General features: G+C 40.3%; 1 protein-coding gene across 11 annotated transcripts in view; it reads left to right on the forward strand.

The window, feature by feature from the left end:
* dab1a (DAB adaptor protein 1a) overlaps positions 1 to 20,245 on the forward strand; it is a 525,252-nt gene that overhangs the window by 364,195 nt on the left and 140,812 nt on the right. For all 11 annotated transcript variants that reach the window (XM_078407331.1, XM_078407334.1, XM_078407339.1 and 8 more), the window contains one exon: positions 2,233 to 2,446. In XM_078407331.1, the coding sequence (XP_078263457.1) occupies positions 2,380 to 2,446 (67 nt within the window). In that variant the 5' untranslated portion in view covers positions 2,233 to 2,379. The remainder of the gene's footprint in view (positions 1 to 2,232; positions 2,447 to 20,245) is intronic.

Genomic DNA, 20,245 nt, shown 5'->3' on the forward strand with positions numbered 1-20,245 from the left:
ATGGCCACATCTAAGCTGGCAGTCAAGGTGTTGAGATTTGGTTTAATGCTCCTAAATTTGGGATATGGTAAAATAGATATAGAAGCACAAAAGAATCAGCTTGGATTCTGCTCCTAATTGCTGCTCCTAATTGCTATCCTGTTGTTCAATAATTGAAGGCACTTCACTACCACTACTGTACTGGATATATGATGGTTCTCAGTAGGGGGGAAATAATACAAAATCAGAGGACTTAATTAAATATTATGTTATCAGTTGCTGAAAATCACTTATGTACATCTTTTATAGTTTAGGATCCAATATTTAGGGATTTTTTGTTACTCCGGAGAATAAGGGTGTTTAAAAAAAATGGCTCTAAGTTCATTTAGTGCAATTGAACAGCGAAAGGAAATGGGGACATGGGGAAATGGGGAGGTTTTAGCACATTAAGGTGGATAGATCCCCATTTCAGAACAGAATTTATCCCAAGATACTATGAGAAGCAAGGCAGGTGATTGCCCGGGTTCTGACAGAGATTTTTGCAGTTTTGCATGGCTGAGGTGGCAACAGACTAGGATAGCTAATGTTGTTCACTTATTTACAAAGGTCAATTGGGATAAGCCAGGTTACCAGGATAGGCAAGTGAGCATGACATTGAACGTAGGGAAATTATCGGCAAGAATTCTGAGGGGCAGAATTTCTGTTCACTTGGAAAGACAGGGACTGTTTAAGAGGAGTAAATATGATTTTATGCAAGGGATATAATGTTTTAGAAATTGAGTTTTTTTTAATGGAATTTAATCAAGAAAGGTGATGAATGAATGAATGAATGAATGTTTATTGGCCAAGTATGTGCATATACAAGGAATGTGCCTTGGTGTAAGTCAGTAGACATGGTATGGATGGATTTTACACATGATGTTAACCATTCATGGTAGGCTGGATTAGAAAGTGAGGGCCCATGGGATCGAAGGCATGTTTGCAAACTTGATGCAAAATTGGCTTCGTGACAGGAGGCAGAGAGTAGTGGTGTTTTTCTGACAGGACGTTTACCTCCAATGGTGCATCACAGGGATTGGTGCCGGGACCTATGTTGTTCATCATATATATAAATGATTTGGATGATAATGTAGGTGGATCAGTAAATTTGCTAATGCCGCAATAATTGATGGAGTAGTAGATAGCAAAGAAAGTTGTGAAATCATTCAGAAGGACATAGAACAGATGGAAAGTTGGACAGATTTGCTGTCGATGGAATTAAATCCAGTTAAGTGTTGGCATTGCTTTTTGGGAAACCAAATACTATTAGGACATATAAGGTAAATGGCAGGGACTTTAAGAGTTTTGATGTGTAGATGTGGGACACAAGTTCAGAGTTCCCTGAAAATGGTAACACATGTAGAGAGGGTAATGATGAAGGCATTCAGCATGCTTGCCTTCATAGGCCAAAAATGGAGTAAAAGTCTTGAGACATAACCTTGCAGCTGTGCAAAACATTGGTCTGGCTGCATTTGAAGTATTGTGAACAGTTCTGGTTTTCCCACAGCAGGAAGGATCAATGGGATGTTGCATGGAATGGAGGGCTGTAGTTGTAGGAAGAGATTGCATAGGCTAGGTTTATTCGAACTGGAAAGTAGGAGACGGTGCAGTGACCTGATACAGGTTTATAACGTTATGGTGGGTACAGGGTAGATAGAATCTTTTCCCAATGGCAGAGGAGTCCAAAACTAATGGGTAAGAAGGGAGAAAAATTAGAAATCTGAGGGGAAAAAAATTCATACCGTATATTTCATACAGTTTCATACAGTAGGGTTGTTAGTTTAGTTTAGCTTATTGTCATGTGTATCGACGTAGAGTGAAAAGCTTTTGTTGCGTGATAACCAGTCAGCAGATAGACAATACATGATTACAATCGATCCATTTACAGTATATAGATACATGATAAGGGAATAATGTTTAGTGCAAGGTAATGCCAGCAAAGTCCAATCAAGGATAGTCCAAGGGTTATCAAGGAGATAGATACTAGTTCAGCACTGCTTATATGGAAGGTGCTGCCCGAGGAAGTGGATAAGCAGATATAATGGCAAGTTACCAGGCATTTGGACAGTACTTGGATAGGAAAGATATATAGGGATTGTAGACAATGGGATTGAGGATGGAGGTCCATTTCTGCGCTGTATATTTCTAATGTTAATTAGCCTAAACTGTAACCTTCAAAATAAATTAAGTCATAATGTTTCTTCTCTCTTGCAGCCCCCAGCAGAAGTAAGTGAAATGTGCTATCTCGGATAAAAGAGTCTGGACTGGTGCCTACGTTTACAGAGTTATCATAAATGAACCTGAATGTGATATTGGGTCTGCATATGCAAAGCGTGTGAAGAGGACATAGTATTAACTAGGATGTCAACGGAGACAGAAGTTCAACAGGTTGTCAGAGCCAGCACAAGAAAGGAGTCTAAAAAGAAAGGTAGGCTCTCACTGTTGTTGCCTCTCTGTGGTCTAATTCAGGGACTTACTATGTTAATAAACAGTCCCATACTGTGCCAACAAATGCATTAGGTTTCACTGTAAAGCTGCTCCACTACTTTTATTGACGGTTGCTTTTAAGAAAGAGTCACGTGGATTTAATAATACCTCTGGTATGGAATTTACTAATCCCAGATGGTGTGACAATGCTAATAAATGGTCTCAATATCACTCATCCCAAGCTTAGAAAAATCAACCAAATGCCTGCTCCTGGCTGATGTCCAATGACTCCTGGAAAGTACTTGTGCAAAAATCGGTTTAGGTCAAGGCTGGTCTGAGTTGGGATGTGTCCTTCACAGGTGATGAGCCTCTTAGTGCTCTGATTCTGGGCTCACATGTGAAGAGCAGAGATTGGCTAATGTACTAAAAATCTGAAAGAATCTCTAAGGCAAAGCACAACCTGAGCTAGTGTCTTTCAGGGAGGGAAGAGGCATTGTTTACAGAAAATAAAAATGATCCTTATTCTCAAATTAATCAGCTCTTTGTTCTGGAAATCGGTTATTATGGATTCAACATAAAGTGTTCTTTTCATATAAAAGTTGATTTATGCTTTTGTCCAAATTGGTAATGGCTGAGGCCATAAATCTAAAAGGTTATTTCAGTCAGGGTAAATATCTTTTTTAACAGCTGTACTGAAGACTGTACTTTATGCCTAAGATATGATTCATTGGCTTTGAATTTTAAAGGAAAATTAAACTCCTACTGACTGATGAGAAAGTTATGGGAGGAACAGTTAAAATGGTGGGAATGTACCTCTTCTGATACTGTCACTGTTAGTGACCGTAGTGGATGAAGCCATTGCCAGTCTCTGGAGGGAACATTAACAGATCAGAGTTGGGGAAACAGATGTCATAAGGTCATAAGGTTATGTGATAGGAGTAGAATTAGGCCATTCGGCCCATCAAGTCTATTCCGTCAGTGACATTGAAATAAGGCCCATCATTTAAAATCTACTAGCTGTCTGATTAACTGTTGGATGACAATAGACAATAGGTGAAGGAGTAGGCCATTCGGCCCTTCGAGCCAGCACCACCATTCAATGTGATCATGGTTGATCATTCCCAATCAGTACCCCGTTCCTACCTTCTCCTTATTGTCACCAGTTTTCCAACCAGTGTTAAAATCAAAATCTTAGCATTATTTCATATTTTATGAGAAACTACAGAAGATTCATAAAGCACTCCAGTTTGACATAATGTAATCAGAGTGTATTTTGATATCCAAACTCAAGAATTCAAATGTGGCTAAATTCATGAATTATCTTCTTTCTAATTGCTTAAAGATTTAAAAAATGAACTTGAAGCAGTAAGCCCTTATCCAGTTCTTTCAGCACGGAAATGCTTGTAAAATAGCAATTCTCTACTTGTTTGGTCAGCCCTCTGAATTTTCATTAATATTCGTTGTGAATGTTTTGAAATCATGTTCCTTCCATAGGATGCTTTCTGTTTTAAAGGATATTTTAATTCTAGAGAAAAGTAGTGTCTCTGATTTTTATTTCTGTTATACTCTGGATCTCTCTGTTACAGTGTGCGCTGTATTCTTGGTATTTTGATGGTGGTTTTAAAGCAAACAAAATTAACTGCCCTAGCCAGAGATTTAAGGGAGAAGAGGACAGCGGGGGGCAGCAAAATACTTGTGACTTTCTGGGAGAAGTATCAATCATGTTTATCCTGGCTGGACCTCCTGGTATCATCAAACGCAGCCTTTTAATAATTTAGCCATCCATTCAAAGGCACCCATTCAATGGTCAGGACTACATCAGTTAAAAAGCCTCACGAGAAGCAGTGATTACATATATTGAGGTACAGATGTTTTGAAAAATGCCACAGATTAAAAAGAAATAAAGAATGAGACAGTGACTGTGAAAACTACATATCTAAAATAAGTATTTAGATTCCTGAAGAATGAGATCTTTCAGTGCCTCCAGAAAAGGGAAACTGAGAAAGTATGAATCAGAGTACGAAGCAATGGACAGTCTTAGACCGAGTGACTGGAAGTCAATGGTAATTTCTCAGTAACAACACACCAAAATGCTACGTAGCCTTTGTATGGAAGGTTATTATAACATCTATGGGTTTAAAGCCATTTGATAATGATTAAGGGTATACTCTGAAAAACATGTCAGTTTATGAAGACACAAGGAACTGCAGATGCTGGTTTACAAAAAAAGACACAATTTGGTGTGGTATCTCAACAGGTCTGGCAGCATCTCTAGAGAACATGGATAGGCAATGTTTCGGGTCAGTACCCTTCTTCAAGCTGATTGTGGTCGTGGGGCAAAAGCTGGGAGAGAGGTGTGGGGTGGGACAAAGCCAGACAAGTGATAGGTGGATACAGGTGAGAGTTTCTTTTTTGATTGGCAGATGAGTTGACAAATGCATGACATCAAATCAAATCAAATCAAATCAAATTTCTTTAGTGGTGCATACAACAAAATTCAGGCGCATTCAGGCTCAAATGTACAAGATAAAAAATAACAATAAAATAACAGTAAAAGAGTGAGGAAAATAAAAACTGTTCATACACTTCGTGTGCACACTGTGACACATACACACAGATTCACACACGCATACACATTATGCCTACGTATGCACCCTTATCAGAATATAAGATATTGCACCTTGTCAGAATATAAGATATTGCTCAATAGTATTATAAAAATAAATATTAGAAATGAATATATCAGTATTGCATCACATGTTTGATAGGTATCGTACAGTATAAATATTGTCAATGGGGGGTGTGCTTTCAGTGCAGAGTTCAGTGTGGTGATGGCCTTAGGGTAGAAACTGTTCGTTAGTCTTGTGGTGTGCACTTTGATGGACCTGCAGCGCTTTCCTGCGTGATGGGTGGGGTGAGATGGGTCCTTTAGGATGCAGGATGCCTTCCGCAGGCACCGGGAGCTATAGATGTCTTCCAGGGCAGGCAGACGTGTGTTGGTGATCCTCTGGGCTGTGTTGATGAGTCTCTGCAGAGCCTTCTTGTCAACCGCAGAACTGTTGCCGTACCACGCCAGGATCCCATGTGTCAGGACACTCTCAATGGAGCAGTGGTAGAAGGACACTAGCAGCTGTTGTGGCAGGTTGACTTTCCTGAGTGGTCTTAGGAAGTGAAGCCGCTGTTGTGCCTTCTTAACCAGAGAGTTTGTGTTGGTTGACCACGTGAGATCTTCTGAGATGTGGGTGCCCAGAAACCTGAAACTGGAGACTCTATCCACTCTTTCTCCGTTTATGTGCAGTGGGGGATGGTCACCCTGCTTCTTCCTGAAGTCGATGATGAGCTCTTTTGTTTTTTTGGTGTTGAGTACCAAGTTGTTATCTGAGCACCAGCCTGTTAGCCTCTGCACCTCCTCCCTGTAAGCTGACTCATCGCCCTCACTGATCAGCCCCGCCACTGTTGTGTCGTCTGCAAATTGAATGATTGTGTTTGTGTTGACATAGGAAGAATACTGTGAGATATGGAGAGAAGAGGCTTGAAATGTGAAGCCAGAGGAAGGGATATAGCTAGAAGGGACAGGGGAAGGGAAAGGGAGGGCAGGGTGGTGGGAAAAATGTGTGGAGCACAGGGTAGAAATGGGGAATGAGTCTGGATGTGGTATGAATCACACTCCATGAAGCAACACAACTTTATCATCTCAATCACAAGCATAGGCTGGGAGTGCACGGCCATCTCAATTAGTCTTGAATGGATAAAAGTTTACAGAATATTTTACTCAGTCAGCTCCTGATCCGAGACAGCCTGAGTGAGGCTTGCATGTTATCCTTATTGTGAATGAAAATAAATAGTCAACTTGGTTTCAGCAACAAATATAAGGAATGAGGTAAATATGCTTCTAGGACTTGATGATCTTAATAGGAATATCTTGCTCCTTTCTCTTGCAGTTAGTTGCTCCTAGTCATTCCTTCATGGTTAATTTGCTGCCCCCCAGAACACCACTGCCATCTCAAACATCACCGGGTTCTCAAAATTGGGTTAGTCCAGCAAAGTGTTATCTGTTGCTGACACCATGAGATCCAGACTGGAGGTACTTCCACTGTGAAGACACAAGTCCTTTAACGCCCACTGTCCCCTTCTCCTTCACGCTCTGGATAGTCCAGTCAATTCTAAGATAGACACAAAATGCTGGAGTAACATTCTAAGATAGACACAAAAAACTGGACAGGCGGCATCACTGGAGAGAAGGAATGGGTGACGTTTAGGGTCGAGACCTTTCTTCAGATGTCACCCAAACCGTCTCTCCAGAGATGCTGCCTGAAGCCGTTTGGGTGACATCTGAAGAAAGGTCTCGACCCTAAACGTCACCCATTCCTTCTCTCCAGTGAGTTACTCCAGTATTTTGTGTCTATCTTCGATTTAAACCAGCATCCGCAGTTCCTCCCTACACGTGCAGTCAATTCTGTTTGTTTTAAAACCACCACCACAACACCAAGAATACAGAATGCACCAGAACAGAAAGTCTGAACAGGGAGGAGGTACAATAATTTCAATTATCAATTAATAATCAAAAACACAATTATGTATTTGTGTTAAATGATTTAAAAAGTAAAAGCAAACATGATGTAATTACAAACTCATCTGTTCTTTACGACTTAATTAGTCATATGGTAGGGAAATAGGCTTTTTGCCCACTGTATTCACACTAGCCATCATGTAATTTTTTTATACTTGTCCCATTTTCCAACACTTGGCCTGAAGCTTTCTTTCTGTGTCATGGTACATTGGGTGCTCATCTAATACATCTTGAATATTTAAAGAATGCCTGCCTCCACATCCTCTCAGGCAGTGTGTTCCAGATTTCAGTCACCTTCTGATTTAAAAAGAAATCTTCAGATCTGCTCCATATCCCCTACCTTTTACCTTATACGTATGCCCTTTAATTATGAATAACTCAGATTAAGGTCAATGCTTATTACTACCTATCCTATCAGTGTACCTCATAATTTTCCATTCCTCAATCAAGTCCTTCCCGATGCCTTATCTACCCCAAGGAAAACAAATTCAATATATCCAGAATCTCCTGAAACACTCCATCACACATAATATCTTGGTTAATCTCCACCGCACACTCTCTGGTACAATCACATTCATCCTATGAATGAAGGTCTTCTTACCAATGAAAATCATCTTACCATCTTTGTCTCACTATGCTGCAGCCATCAGGGATCCTTGGGCAAGTACACCAAGGTCCCTTTGTTCCTCAGTACTTCTCCGGTTCCTGCTATTATTGTCTGTACTCTAATGTATTAGTCCTTCCAAAATGCGTCACAGCACATTTTTGAGGATTATATTCCATCAGCCACCTCTCTGCCTCTCCTTCCAAGTCATCAGTGCCGTGCAATAGCCAATACTACCCTCCTCACTTTCAACAATGTCATCAGTGATGGATAAACACGATGTGCTGGAGCAACTCAGAGGGCCAGGCTGCATCTTTGGAGAAAAGGTGCTGGTGATATTTCGGGTTGGAACCCTTCTTCATCAGCCTTTGTGTCACCTCGGAAGTTACTGATCAAACAATTTTCATTCAATCCAGATTGTTAACACATCTGTAAATAAACACCAATATTTCATATTTTCTTACAATGGGGAGGGAGGACATCGGGCCCATTGAATCAATGCCAATTTTCGGGGCCTTCCTGCCATTCCCATTCACCAAATTATTTTTTCCCTCTATTCTCTCTCACTTAAACAACAATTCCTCTCTTGGTTTCCCAACACTCCACACATTTCTTGAGAGTTTCAGGGGTTATGGGGAGAAGGCAGGAGAATTGGGTTAGGAGGGAGGGATAGATCAGCCACGATTGAATGGCCGAGTCGACTTGAAGGGCCAAATGGCCTAATTCTGCTCTATTACTTGTGACCTTATGACTTTTTGAGTTGGAGCCCAGATTAGTGGGGTTTGTAATTGAACTAAATGTTGAATTACATGTTCCACTTAAGAAATGCACTTCACAAAGTAAATTTAGTGGCTGTCAATGCAAAGCCGCAACATAGGAGCACGTTGTTCCTAATACACTAAAGTTAACCTGAAAATAAAATGTCAATAGAAATTTGTTATATTTGCAAATTGCATTGTACTGACTATTATAGATTCTGAGCAACCAATGCCTTCACCAGTTTGAACCCTTCTTGCCTGATCAGTAATAAAAATGACGATAAAATTGTAAGGCATTACATTGTAAGGCATTGCATGTGTATCGATGGCGAGTCAGAAATTGCCAATAGGAAGAATTAAAGAATTGAGGAGCTCCACTTTGTATTAAATAAATAAAAAAGGGACCTATAATTCCCCCCCTCCGTCCTCATCAGTGCTGCTTAGTTGGTGCTGCTTAGATCGGGGTCTTTCAGTAAATGTCAAGAATGTACCTGGTGGAGCCAAATTTAAGAATGGCTCTTAAACAATGGAAATGGGTTTTCTATGATATAAGCATAGCTTTAGATCCTATTTGCATCTTAGGACAATACCATTTAAAAATTGGATTCACTTTGGGAATCCAAGTGTTTATTATAAATTGCAGATTCATCATTTTTAATATAAAAATTCACATTTCTTCATTGTATGGAATATATAAAAAATAAGTTACAGCTTCACAATGCCGAATTTTCATTATCAATACTATTTTTCCTTCCTTTTTGATCCAGCTAACTGATGACATTTTACCTTGTTGGCTTCCAATTCGTTAAATCCTGTTACATATGATTCCTGCAGGACTAAGTGATTTTTTTTTTGTTATATATATATATATATTTTTTTTTCTCTATCTTTTGTGCCAGTTGAAAAGTTTGATGTTGCCCAGGTGTTTTCCTGCCATTTTCTTCAATGTTGGCAAATGATTAAAGTCTTCTGAAGCTTTAGAATTAGTATGCAATGGCATGTCTTTAATTATGAATCTTATTATTTCATCCTGTCGCTTACCATTGTTGCAAGGTCAGCCTTGGCCCAACAGCCCAATGTACTTTGAATTGGCTTCCACTTCCCTATTTAACAATCAAAGGGTAAAAGTAAATTTTATCATAATATAATGGAAAATCACCAGCAGTATGGCAATAATAGACTTCAGGGCAATCTGATTTATTTTTTTCTTTACAGAAGTGTTTAGTAATTTAGTCATTATCATCTTAGAAAAAATAGATGTTTTGAAAGGGTGTTAATGGAGATAGAGTTGTAAGGACAGAGAGAATTAACCTGGAACTATACCTTGAGGTACAGCAGGTGAGTGAGATAAGAGTGTACAGATTCAGTATTATAAAGCATTAACATGGGACAATTGTGCAGGAGTGTCTATTAACATAGTGAATGGGTAGGGCACTGGAAGGCAACAATTGTATTCCCACTGTTGCTTTTTGATTAGTTTAGCTGAGTGTATAATAAATACTGTTTACCCCAGAAGGTGAGTAATTGAGTAAAGCCAGTCTTAGTCTATCACTGCAATTCTGCCTTGGGAAAATTATTTGTAAGTGTGTTATCTACAAACCTTTCTGACCACTTTTCACCAAGCTGATTCTCCTAATAAGCTTTAGGCTATTAATGTAACTGAAAATAGATCAGCTTTGTTTGCAAATAGACACGTCGAACCCATATTTAGCAAATGCCATGTTATCGGAGAGGACAGTCTCACATTGTCAGAAAGGAAAGATCACTGAGACTGAAAATATCTGGGAAGCTCAAATACAGTATTTGTAAAGTTATTTTTACTGCTTTACATAATTCAGTAAAGCTTACAATTATCATTACATTCAATTTTATTTTGTTTTAATCCAATTAAGCAGTTTTTTAAAAAGTATAATCGGTGTAAGATGTAAATCCATATACTAAAATGTACTTAACTGTGTTTTTTTAATTTATCCTTGCTATGAAGGCATTACAGGGAAGGACAGCATGTATTCCACAATCATAAACATGCCTGAATCAACTAGCTGAAACATTGTAGTCCTTATGTAGAAGGATCCCACAGAGTTATATGTACCTATGTTTGACCCGGCAATCAAGAGAATTCAGTGATGTATTTACATTCAATGTTTTGTGCTACTAGGAAGGTAATGTAGATGTAGTAATATTCCTACAGTGCCCTCCATATGCTTGGGACAAAAACCCATCATTTATTTATTTGCCTCTGTACTCCACAATTTGAGATTTATAATAGAAAAAAATCACACGTGGTTAAAGTGCACATTGTCAGATTTTAATAAAGACCATTTTTATACATTTTGGTTTCACCATGTAAAAATTACAGCAGTTTTTATACATAGTCCCCCCCCCCCCATTTCAGGTCACCATATTGTTTGGGTCACAGCAATGTCATGTAAATGAAAGTAGTCTTGTTTAGTATTTTGGTGCATGTCCTTTGCATGCAATGACTGCTTGAAGTCTGCGATTCATGGACATCACCATTTGCTGGATGTCTTCTCTGCTGATGCTCTGCCAGGCCTGTATTGCAGCCATCTTTAGCTTATGCTTGTTTTGGGGGCTAGTCCCCTTCAGTTTTCTCTTCAGCATATAAAAGGCATGCTCAATTGGGTTCAGATCAGGTGATTGACTTGGTCACTCAAGAATTGACCATTTTTTAGCTTTGAAAAACTCCTCTGTTGGTTTAGCAGTATGTATGGGATCATTGTCTTGCTGTAGAATGAACCGCCGGCCAATGAGTTTTGAGGCATTTGTTTGAACTTGAGCAGATAGTTTGTGTCTAGTCACTTCACAATTCATTATGCTACTACCATCAACCGTTGTATCATCAATGAAGATGTGAGCCAGTACCTTCAGCAGCCATACATGCCCAGGTCATAACACCCCCACCACCGTGTTTCACAGATGAGGTGGTATGCTTTGGATCTTGGGCAGTTCCTTCTCTCCTCCATACTTTGCTCTTGCCATCACTCTGATATGGAGTACTGTGTGCAGTTTTGGTCTCCAAATTTGAGGAAGGATATTCTTGCTATGGAGGGCGTGCAGCGTAGGTTCACTAGATTAATTCCCGGAATGGCGGGACTGTCGTATGTTGAAAGGCTGGAGCGATTGGGCTTGTATACACTGGAATTTAGAAGGATGAGGGGGGATCTTATTGAAACATATAAGATAATTAGGGGATTGGACACATTAGAGGCAGATAACATGTTCCCAATGTTGGGGGAGTCCAGAACAAGGGGCCACAGTTTGAGAATAAGGGGTAGGCCATTTAGAACGGAGATGAGGAAGAACTTTTTCAGTCAGAGGGTGGTGAAGGTGTGGAATTATCTGCCTCAGAAGGCAGTGGAGGCCAGTTCGTTGGATGCTTTCAAGAGAGAGCTGGATAGAGCTCTTAAGGATAGCGGAGTGAGGGGGTATGGGGAGAAGGCAGGAACGGGGTACTGATTGATAGTGATCAGCCATGATCGCATTGAATGGCGGTGCTGGCTCGAAGGGCTGAATGGCCTACTCCTGCACCTATTGTCTATTGTCTATCTATTGTCTATCTCATCTGTCTACAAGACCTTTTTCCAGAACTGTGGTTGCTCTTTTAAGTACTTCTTGGCAAACTGTATCCTGGCCATCCTATTTTTGCAGCTAACCAGTGGTTTGCAACTTGCAGTGTAGCCTCTGTATTTCTGTTCATGAATTCTTCTGCGGACAGTGGTCATTGACAAATCCACACCTGACTCCTGAAGAGTGTTTCTGATCTGTTGGGCAAGTGTTTGGGGATTTTTCTTTATTATAGAGAGAATTCTTCTGTCATCAGCCATGGAGGTCTTCCTTGGCCTGCCAGTCCCTTTGCAATTCGTAAGCTCACCAGTGCTCTCTTTCTTCTTAATGGTGTTCCAAACAGTTGATTTTGGTAAGCCCAAGGTTTGGCTGATGTCTCTAACAGTTTTATTCTCGTTTCTCAGACTCATAATGGCTTCTTTGACTTTGATTGGCACAACTTTGGTCCTCGTGTTGATAAACAGCAATAAAAGTTTCCAAAGGTAATGGAAAGACTGGATGCTGAGAGCTCTCTTGTACCTGTGTTAAGGAGGCAACTAAACACACCTGAGCAATTACAAACACCTGTGATGCCATGTGTCCCAAACATTATGGTGCCCTGAAATGGGGGGGGGGGGGGGGGGGGGACTATGTTTAAACACTGCTGTAATTTCTACACGGTGAAACCAAAATGTATAAAAATGGCCTTGAATAAAATCTGACAATGTGCACTTTAATAACATGTGATTTTTTTCTATTGCAAATTTCAAATTGTGGAGTACAGAGGCAAATAAATAAATGATGGGTGTTTGTCCCAAACATTATGGAGGGCACTATGTATCTCTCAGCTATGCCCTTCTCTGCATTGGGTGCCATGCCTTTGCAAGGTACTGGCCAAGGGTTTTTACTAGATTATTGTTGTGCATCTTAAAGATGATATACACTTTGGTTGGCTATTGGTGGCAGGAAGGAAGATATAAAGCTAACCGCAATGCCGAGTTCCTCCAGTATATTGTTCGTTGCTCCAGATTCTAGCATCTGCAGTCTCTTGTGTCATATTTTTTTAAAATTATACAAAAACAAAGTGAGATACAAATAAAAAAATGACTTAGGTGCAAAAGAATCATAATTAATAGATTAATAACATGGTAAAGTGAAGGAGATATATAGATCTAATTAGCCTCATTGATCAGAAATGTTGTTAAATATGTACACAAAATACTGATAAGCAATAAGTTAATAAAGGAGTGCAGGTGTAGAGGATGCCATTGGTTAGATTTTTATCCTGCATGTTTTTTGGCTTCTCAAGGGTCATTGCTGCAGTGTTCAGAGCATAAATAAGAAGTATTTCATCACCTTCCTGATTTGCAGATAATGAAATAATCTGAGGAGTCAGATGGTCCTGCAGAATACTCCGCTTCTAGCCTATCCTTGTAGTCACGGTGTTTGTGTGGCTTGGAGAGTCATGATCCCAGCCACTGATGATTCCAGGTCTCTGCTGGTAACAGCATTGAATGTCAATGGGTGGTGGCTGCCCTACTCAGGTGCTCATGACATGATATTTCTTGGTTCACAAGTTCATATGTTATAGGAGAGGAATTAGTCCATTCGGCCCATCAAATCCACTCTGCCATTCAATCATGGCTGATCTCTGCCTCCTTATCCAATGTTCCTGCCTTCTCCCCAAAACCCTTGACATCTGTTCTAATCAAGAATCTGTCTATCTCTGCCTTAAAAATATCCACCTCCTTGGCCTCCACAGCCCTCTGTGGCAATGAGTGCCGCAGATTAACTTCTTTCTGACTAAAGAAGTTCCTCCTCACCTCTTTCTAAAAATGACTTGGTGTCAGTGTACTTGGCCGCTTATCAGCCATCTTAAATGTTATCCAGATCTTGCTATTTGCAGATACAAACAACTTCATTATCTGTTGAGTTCCAAATGGAGCTAAGTTTTGTACTATCCGGCTTAGTAATTTTGAATGTATATAAGCATTTCTGAAATACCAATGTGTAGAATATGCTAAGAAGGCAGCACTCTAAAGACTTCAAATTTTAACAAAAAACCTTCATAGAATTTAACAATAACACTAGTGATGAAAGTAGATTGATCATAGCATTGGCACATAGTGAATCCAGTGTGATTCCATTATATTATTGTTATCTGATAATCAAAATGTTTCCAAATCCATAGGTCAGTAGTAAATTATTGCAATTATTTACACTGATCAGGAGAGAAAGTGTGACAGGTTGACTTTAGTGCTACTTTGCCATTGTTGAAAGACAATTAATTCCGTTGTAACATCATTCATCAGCATTGTCTAATACATAAATGAGTGATGACAATAATAGAATGTTAATTAGTTTTAGTTGGCACCAAGTCTCGAGGATCCTGAGGATGATTTACTGTTTGTACACTGAACAGTCTGTCATTCATCAGCACTTTGAAAAGCTGGGCAGTGTTCTACTTGGTTGTCGGTTTTAGACCAAGAGCAATGAATGGAACAACATAAAAGCACTGACATTCTTTGTGTAACTCTGACTCTTAGCTTCGCACCAAGGAACAGAGGCTGTGCAGTTATTTGGTTGCTGTGTTAATGTGCTGGAGAGTCCTCAGCTGTGCAGTATATACTGGGGTTCATGCATCAGCTGTACACGCCCCGGATCATCGTCTTCCGTCAGTTTTGGTGATAAATAAGTAAACCCAGTGAACTGATTGCTAACCAGAATCCACAGTAGCGTAGGTGGTTAATCAGCATGACTTGCAAGCTGTCCTAATGCAGCTGTGGATAGAAGTGATTACCCTATCAGGGGTAACTTCCATATTTGCCTCAGAAATTCAACACAACTGTAAGTATGCTTGACATCAAGAAAGTTGTGAATTATAATTTCTGTGTTCAGTGGGGGACAAAGTGCAATCTTATTCAGCAGGCTTAGGACATTAAAGGTGTATTGATACCAAATGCTGCTCTGTATACCGCATTGACCTTGCAGCATTAATATCCTTGGCACCTGGACCGACACATTGATGGTCACAGTACAACCTGCCAACTTTGGAAATCCAGCCAACAAATAATCTGCTGGAGGAACTCAATGGTTTAAGCAGCATCTGTTGGCGAGAGGAATGGTCGATCTTTGGGGTTGAATCCGTGCAGCAGTAAAGCCATCTCATCCCTCGACTCCGTCCAAGGACCCCAACAATCCTTTCCAGTGAGGTAGAGGTCCACACACCTCCTCCAACCTCATCTACTGTATCCACTGTTCCAGGTGTGGACTGCTTTGTGTCGGTGAGACCAAGCGCACTCTCGGCAATCATTTCGCTGAACGCATTCGCTCAGTCCGCCTGACCCTACACATCCTCCCAGTTGCTAAATACTTTAACTCCCCATCCCATTCCCACGCTGACGTTTCTGTCCTGGGCCTCCTCCAATGTCAAAGTCAGGCCAAATGCAAATTGGAGGAACAGCATCTCATATTTTGCTTGGGCAGCCTTCAACCCAGTGGTATGAACATTGATTTCTTTTACTTCAAGTAACCCTTGCTTTCCCCCATCTCTCTCTGTCCCTCCCCCACCCCAGTTTCCTACTAGTTTCACTGTCCTCCTGACTAATTTTACTGTATGTATGCCTCATTATCACCTTCCCCTCATCCAACAATGAACCATTCTATATTTCCTTGATCATCACCTGCTTTGATCTGTTTTTCGCACTGTACATGTTCTTTGTACCCTTCCATGTCTCATTTCCCTCTCCCCTGACTCTCAGTCTGAAGATCGATCCTGAAGCAAAACGTCAACCATTCTTTCTCTCCAGAGATGCTGCCTGTCCCACTGAGTTACTCCAGCATATTGTGTCTATTTTTGTTGGAAACCAGCATCTGCAGTTCTTTCCTACACAGACATGTGTTATTACATGACCTGGGAAAAACATTTCCGTTAGCTACGAGACCGGTGCACAGTAGAAATGAATTGCCCAGGACTGCAGCAGTCCAAAAGTTCACAGAGAACACGATCGTCGGATGGGGAGGGAGAGTTGACAATCTGAGAGGTTCATGATAAGGGTGGGCTGTCAGTGTAGTGATGGTGAGATTATCGAAGGGAGGGATGGGTTTGCATGGGGATCCAGTAAGACCTGATTGATGGCTGGTAGATATCGTATCAGGCCAAGCTTACGAGCTCGGGTGGGGTGGGAATGTGAGGTCGCTACTGCGGTGAAAGTGGGGCCCTGAACACCAGTTTAAGTGTTAATAACTCAGATTAAAGCTCATCAAAATTATGCTGCTTTCTCTGCAAGGTAATGCCCGTTGTTGAGGCAAATGTGGCAATTTTTTGTACATTTCCATCTGAAATTTAAGCCTATAGATTTTATTTTCATTCACGTGTAACATTACTCCCATGAGTAATGATATGTGCTTGCAATAATTTTCACGCTGGAATAAATGGAATGCATGGGTAAATTCTGAGTAATAGCACTTAATACACCTTTTGAACAGCTATTTGCTGGTTGCTAGCTATTTGTGTTTCATTGAGATGAAGATTAGTGATTTTTAAATCTTTAAATGTTGACCTCTGGGAGACTTCTACTTTACGAAGCACTATTTAGATGTAATCTTCATTCCTCAATGAATCAAATGGATAAAGGCATCATAATTACACACTAGTCTGACCCATATCTGAAGCTCCACATTAATATCTAGTACACCTGATGAAACTGGGAGATGACCTTGGCTGATAACTTAATGTATTGCTGAGACTTGGCTGCCATTTTGTTTCAGTCATAATGAGACAAACAGCAACATAGGAAATATAGCCAGTTTAATTGTGATTTCAATCCAGCCTTTAATTTTAGGAACTGAATTGGGTTCAGCAGAGTTTTAATTTGCAACCTTGTTGACGGCCAAAGAGCTGGAGGTGGAGAGGCACATATGTTTGTCCTCAGAACAGCCAATCTACAGTATTGTACAACAAACAAAATCATATTTTTTTCCAGAAAACTATCTATTAAATGGGTGCAGCATTCCTGGATTGAATCAGTAGAAATCACCTTTTATGAGATAGTATTGTGTACTGTGTTTATTTAGCTATTTTTCTTTTCAATAAAAGCAGCACGTTTGTCATGGTAAAAGATTGCTGTTATGAATTAGCTTCAGTGAAAATTATTTGAATTGAAAAATTTCAACATGATTTTTTTTAAATTTCACCAATGGAATAAGTGAAGCTAATCATGTTTTGTACATAAAGAGTCATAAAATGGAACATATCTCCTGTGCCTTTCTGACTTTTAAAAATAAGATTGGCAATTATTGGCAGCTTTGCAATATGGGTCTGTGCCCAAATGGAATTAGCTTGAGATTAATTTCTGAAGTTAATTAAATTAATAGATTAATTTTACAAAAGATCCTTGCATTTAATAAAGATATTTTCATCTCATCACTGTGAGTCGTTTCTAAACCCAGACCTAGGAACCATAAAACAACGTTGGAAACAATCTGGCTCTCACTGTGATTTTTTTTTTAAAGGAGGATATTTGGGGTGATTTGCCTTGTATTGACAGGATACCAACATGAACTTTCCTGTGATGTAGAGCAGCAAACATGTGATAGAAAGTGAGCTGTTTCATGCAGTGAAACTTGTGCTATGTTTGTGAGAACCTTATTTAAATGATTGAAGCCGAGTGTGCTTCAAAACACAGTTTGCCTAATGTAATTATAGCCAATGGACATTTTATTTCTCATGTAGATGACAGCTTATTAAAACAATAAACTAAAATTTGGCATCGTAAAGAAAAGTGTATTTGAATAGTTTCCCAATGTCACTTGAATCCATAGGTTTAGTTTTCAATTTAGTTTATTCAGTTTAATTTATTGTCACTTGTGACCAGCTTTTGTGACAAGGTACAGTGAAAAGCTTTTGTTGCATGCTATCCAGTCAGCAGTAAGACGATACATTATTAAAATCGAACCATTTACAGTGTATAGATATATGTTAAGGAAATAATGTTTAGTGCAAGGTAAAGCCAACCAAGTCCGATCAAGGATAGTCCGAGGGTCACCAAAGAGGTAGATAGTAGTTCAGCACTGCTCCCTGGTTGTGGTAGGATGATTCAGTTGCCTGATCAGAGCTGGGAAAAAACTGTCCCTGAATCTGGAGGTGTGCGTTTTCACACTTTTATACATTTGCCTGATGGGAGAGGGGAGAGGGAGAGGCCAGAGTGCGACTTGTCCTTGATTATGCTACTACTGCTTTGACATAAGGTCCTAAATTGGTGATGGCCTTTATTTAAACAGCTTGCATGTTTCTGGCAGGAAACAATGCAGGTGTTATAATTTGCCATCCACCCGTTACAGAGTGGGAGCTGGGTGATTTTAGCAGATAGGCTAAAGCCGTTGTCGGATGAATAATGGGCAACAACGAGTCAGATTCAGGCAGGAGAGAGATCAATAATCTGATTGAATGATGCAAGAGCAACAACGCTGCTCTTACTATTAGCAAGGCCTAGGAGCTGATTGTTGTCTTCAGGAAGGAAATGCTGAGGCTGTAGCGACCATAGGGATTGGTCCTGAGAGTCGAACCCTCGGATTGGCCAGCAAGGTCACATGGTGGTGCGACCATAGGGATTGGTCCTGAGAGTCAAACCCGCTGATTGGCCAGCTAGGTCAGGTGGTGGTTTTGGGGCCCAAAAACCAGGCAGTGGGAAGAGAACTTCGATGTGAACAGTTTGAGTTAATGGTTGTCTGTAATCTCGTTTGTTATCCTTTGTAATTGAATATTGCTGCCGCAATAAACTTCTTTAACAAAGTACAAGCCTCCAGACTCGCCATATGGCTCCATGTACCTGCTTCATTGGTGGGAAGCTGGTGGAGAGAGTCAATTACTTCAAGTTCCTGGGCCTGCACATTTCTGAGGATCTGTTCCAGGCCTAGAACTTTGATTCAATCACAATCTTTAAACATTTATTTCCATCGAAGATTGAGGAGATTCGCCATGTCACCAAATACTCAAACCTCCACAGGTGTGCAGTGGAGAGCATACTGACTGGTTGCATCACAGCCTGGTTCAGTGACTTGAATACCCAACAACAAAGACTGCAAAAAGTGATGGACATTGCCTGATTCATCAAGGGTATTGACCTTTCCCATCTCACAAAGGCAGCTAACATAATCAAAAACCCACACCACCCTGGCCATACTCTCATCTCACTGCTATCACTGGGAAGAAGGTACAGGAGTGTTATAAAAGTTAACCAGTTTCAAGAACAACTGCTTCCCACCAACCATCTCTTGAATCACACTGCACACATCCTCACTACTACCCTACCTCAGCAATGAACTACTATGGACCATGTTAAAGGGTTGCTCTATGTAATTTGTCTTGTACTATTTTAGTCTAGTTGCCTACTATTATTGATAATTTATTGTATAATTAATCATTGTATATTTATTTTTTGTGTTGTTGCGTTAATGTGCCTATACATTTCCTGAATTAAAAACCGGCTGTCCAGATAGCCAATGGATAGCGGGAAGGCACCAGAGTCAGCTTTGGGACCAATCTTGTAGTGGGCATGCATGAATATTGGAAGCCAAGTGTCCCATGCTACACATGTGAGGCATAGATGAGTTTTCCTATTTTTGTTCATCTCACAAAGAAAATTGTTTAGGTCTTATCCAGCATTGGCTTTGCTTCCCATTGAATTTATCTACTTTGGAAGGCATTCTGGTTTCCCTGCTGAGGTCACCGTTGATGTGAGATAGTTTAAAATACCCCTGTCCTGCAACGATTTCCAATGACGTACGGCATGCAAATGACAGTATTGTGCACTAAGTTAATCTGTTCAAGCCTATTCCCTATTTTACTTGGAATTTATGCATCTGGTAACTAAAAGCTTGGGTGGCTAAAATCATGTTGGTCACACCTCAGGACTTCACAGTTTCAAATTGTAACCGCCTCCATCTAATAGGTAGAGTCTTTTCTTTATACGGCAGTGGGACAGCACCATTGAGCAGACTAGTGGATGACTGGTGAAGGCATGGTGACACTGAATGCATTGACAGCCGCTTGTCACAGTAGAACACATTACTGCAACATGAGTCCATAGGAAAGGAACATGCTGCACCTGACCATTGTTGCTAGTATTAGTGCCAGCTCAATGATGTGTGTTGGCAGCAAGTATTACTCCAGCAGATGGCACAGCTTGGCCGCTGGCAGTCTGTTGGCCTGGAGGGCTTGTATCCTGTTCCAGCTGGTACTTTCTGATGAGGTGCCTGTAATTGATGGTGGAGGTGTATAAACAGGTGAGAGTGAGCTGTCAT

The sequence above is a fragment of the Rhinoraja longicauda genome, chromosome 11, assembly GCF_053455715.1.
Source record: "Rhinoraja longicauda isolate Sanriku21f chromosome 11, sRhiLon1.1, whole genome shotgun sequence".
Lineage (NCBI taxonomy): Eukaryota > Metazoa > Chordata > Chondrichthyes > Rajiformes > Arhynchobatidae > Rhinoraja > Rhinoraja longicauda.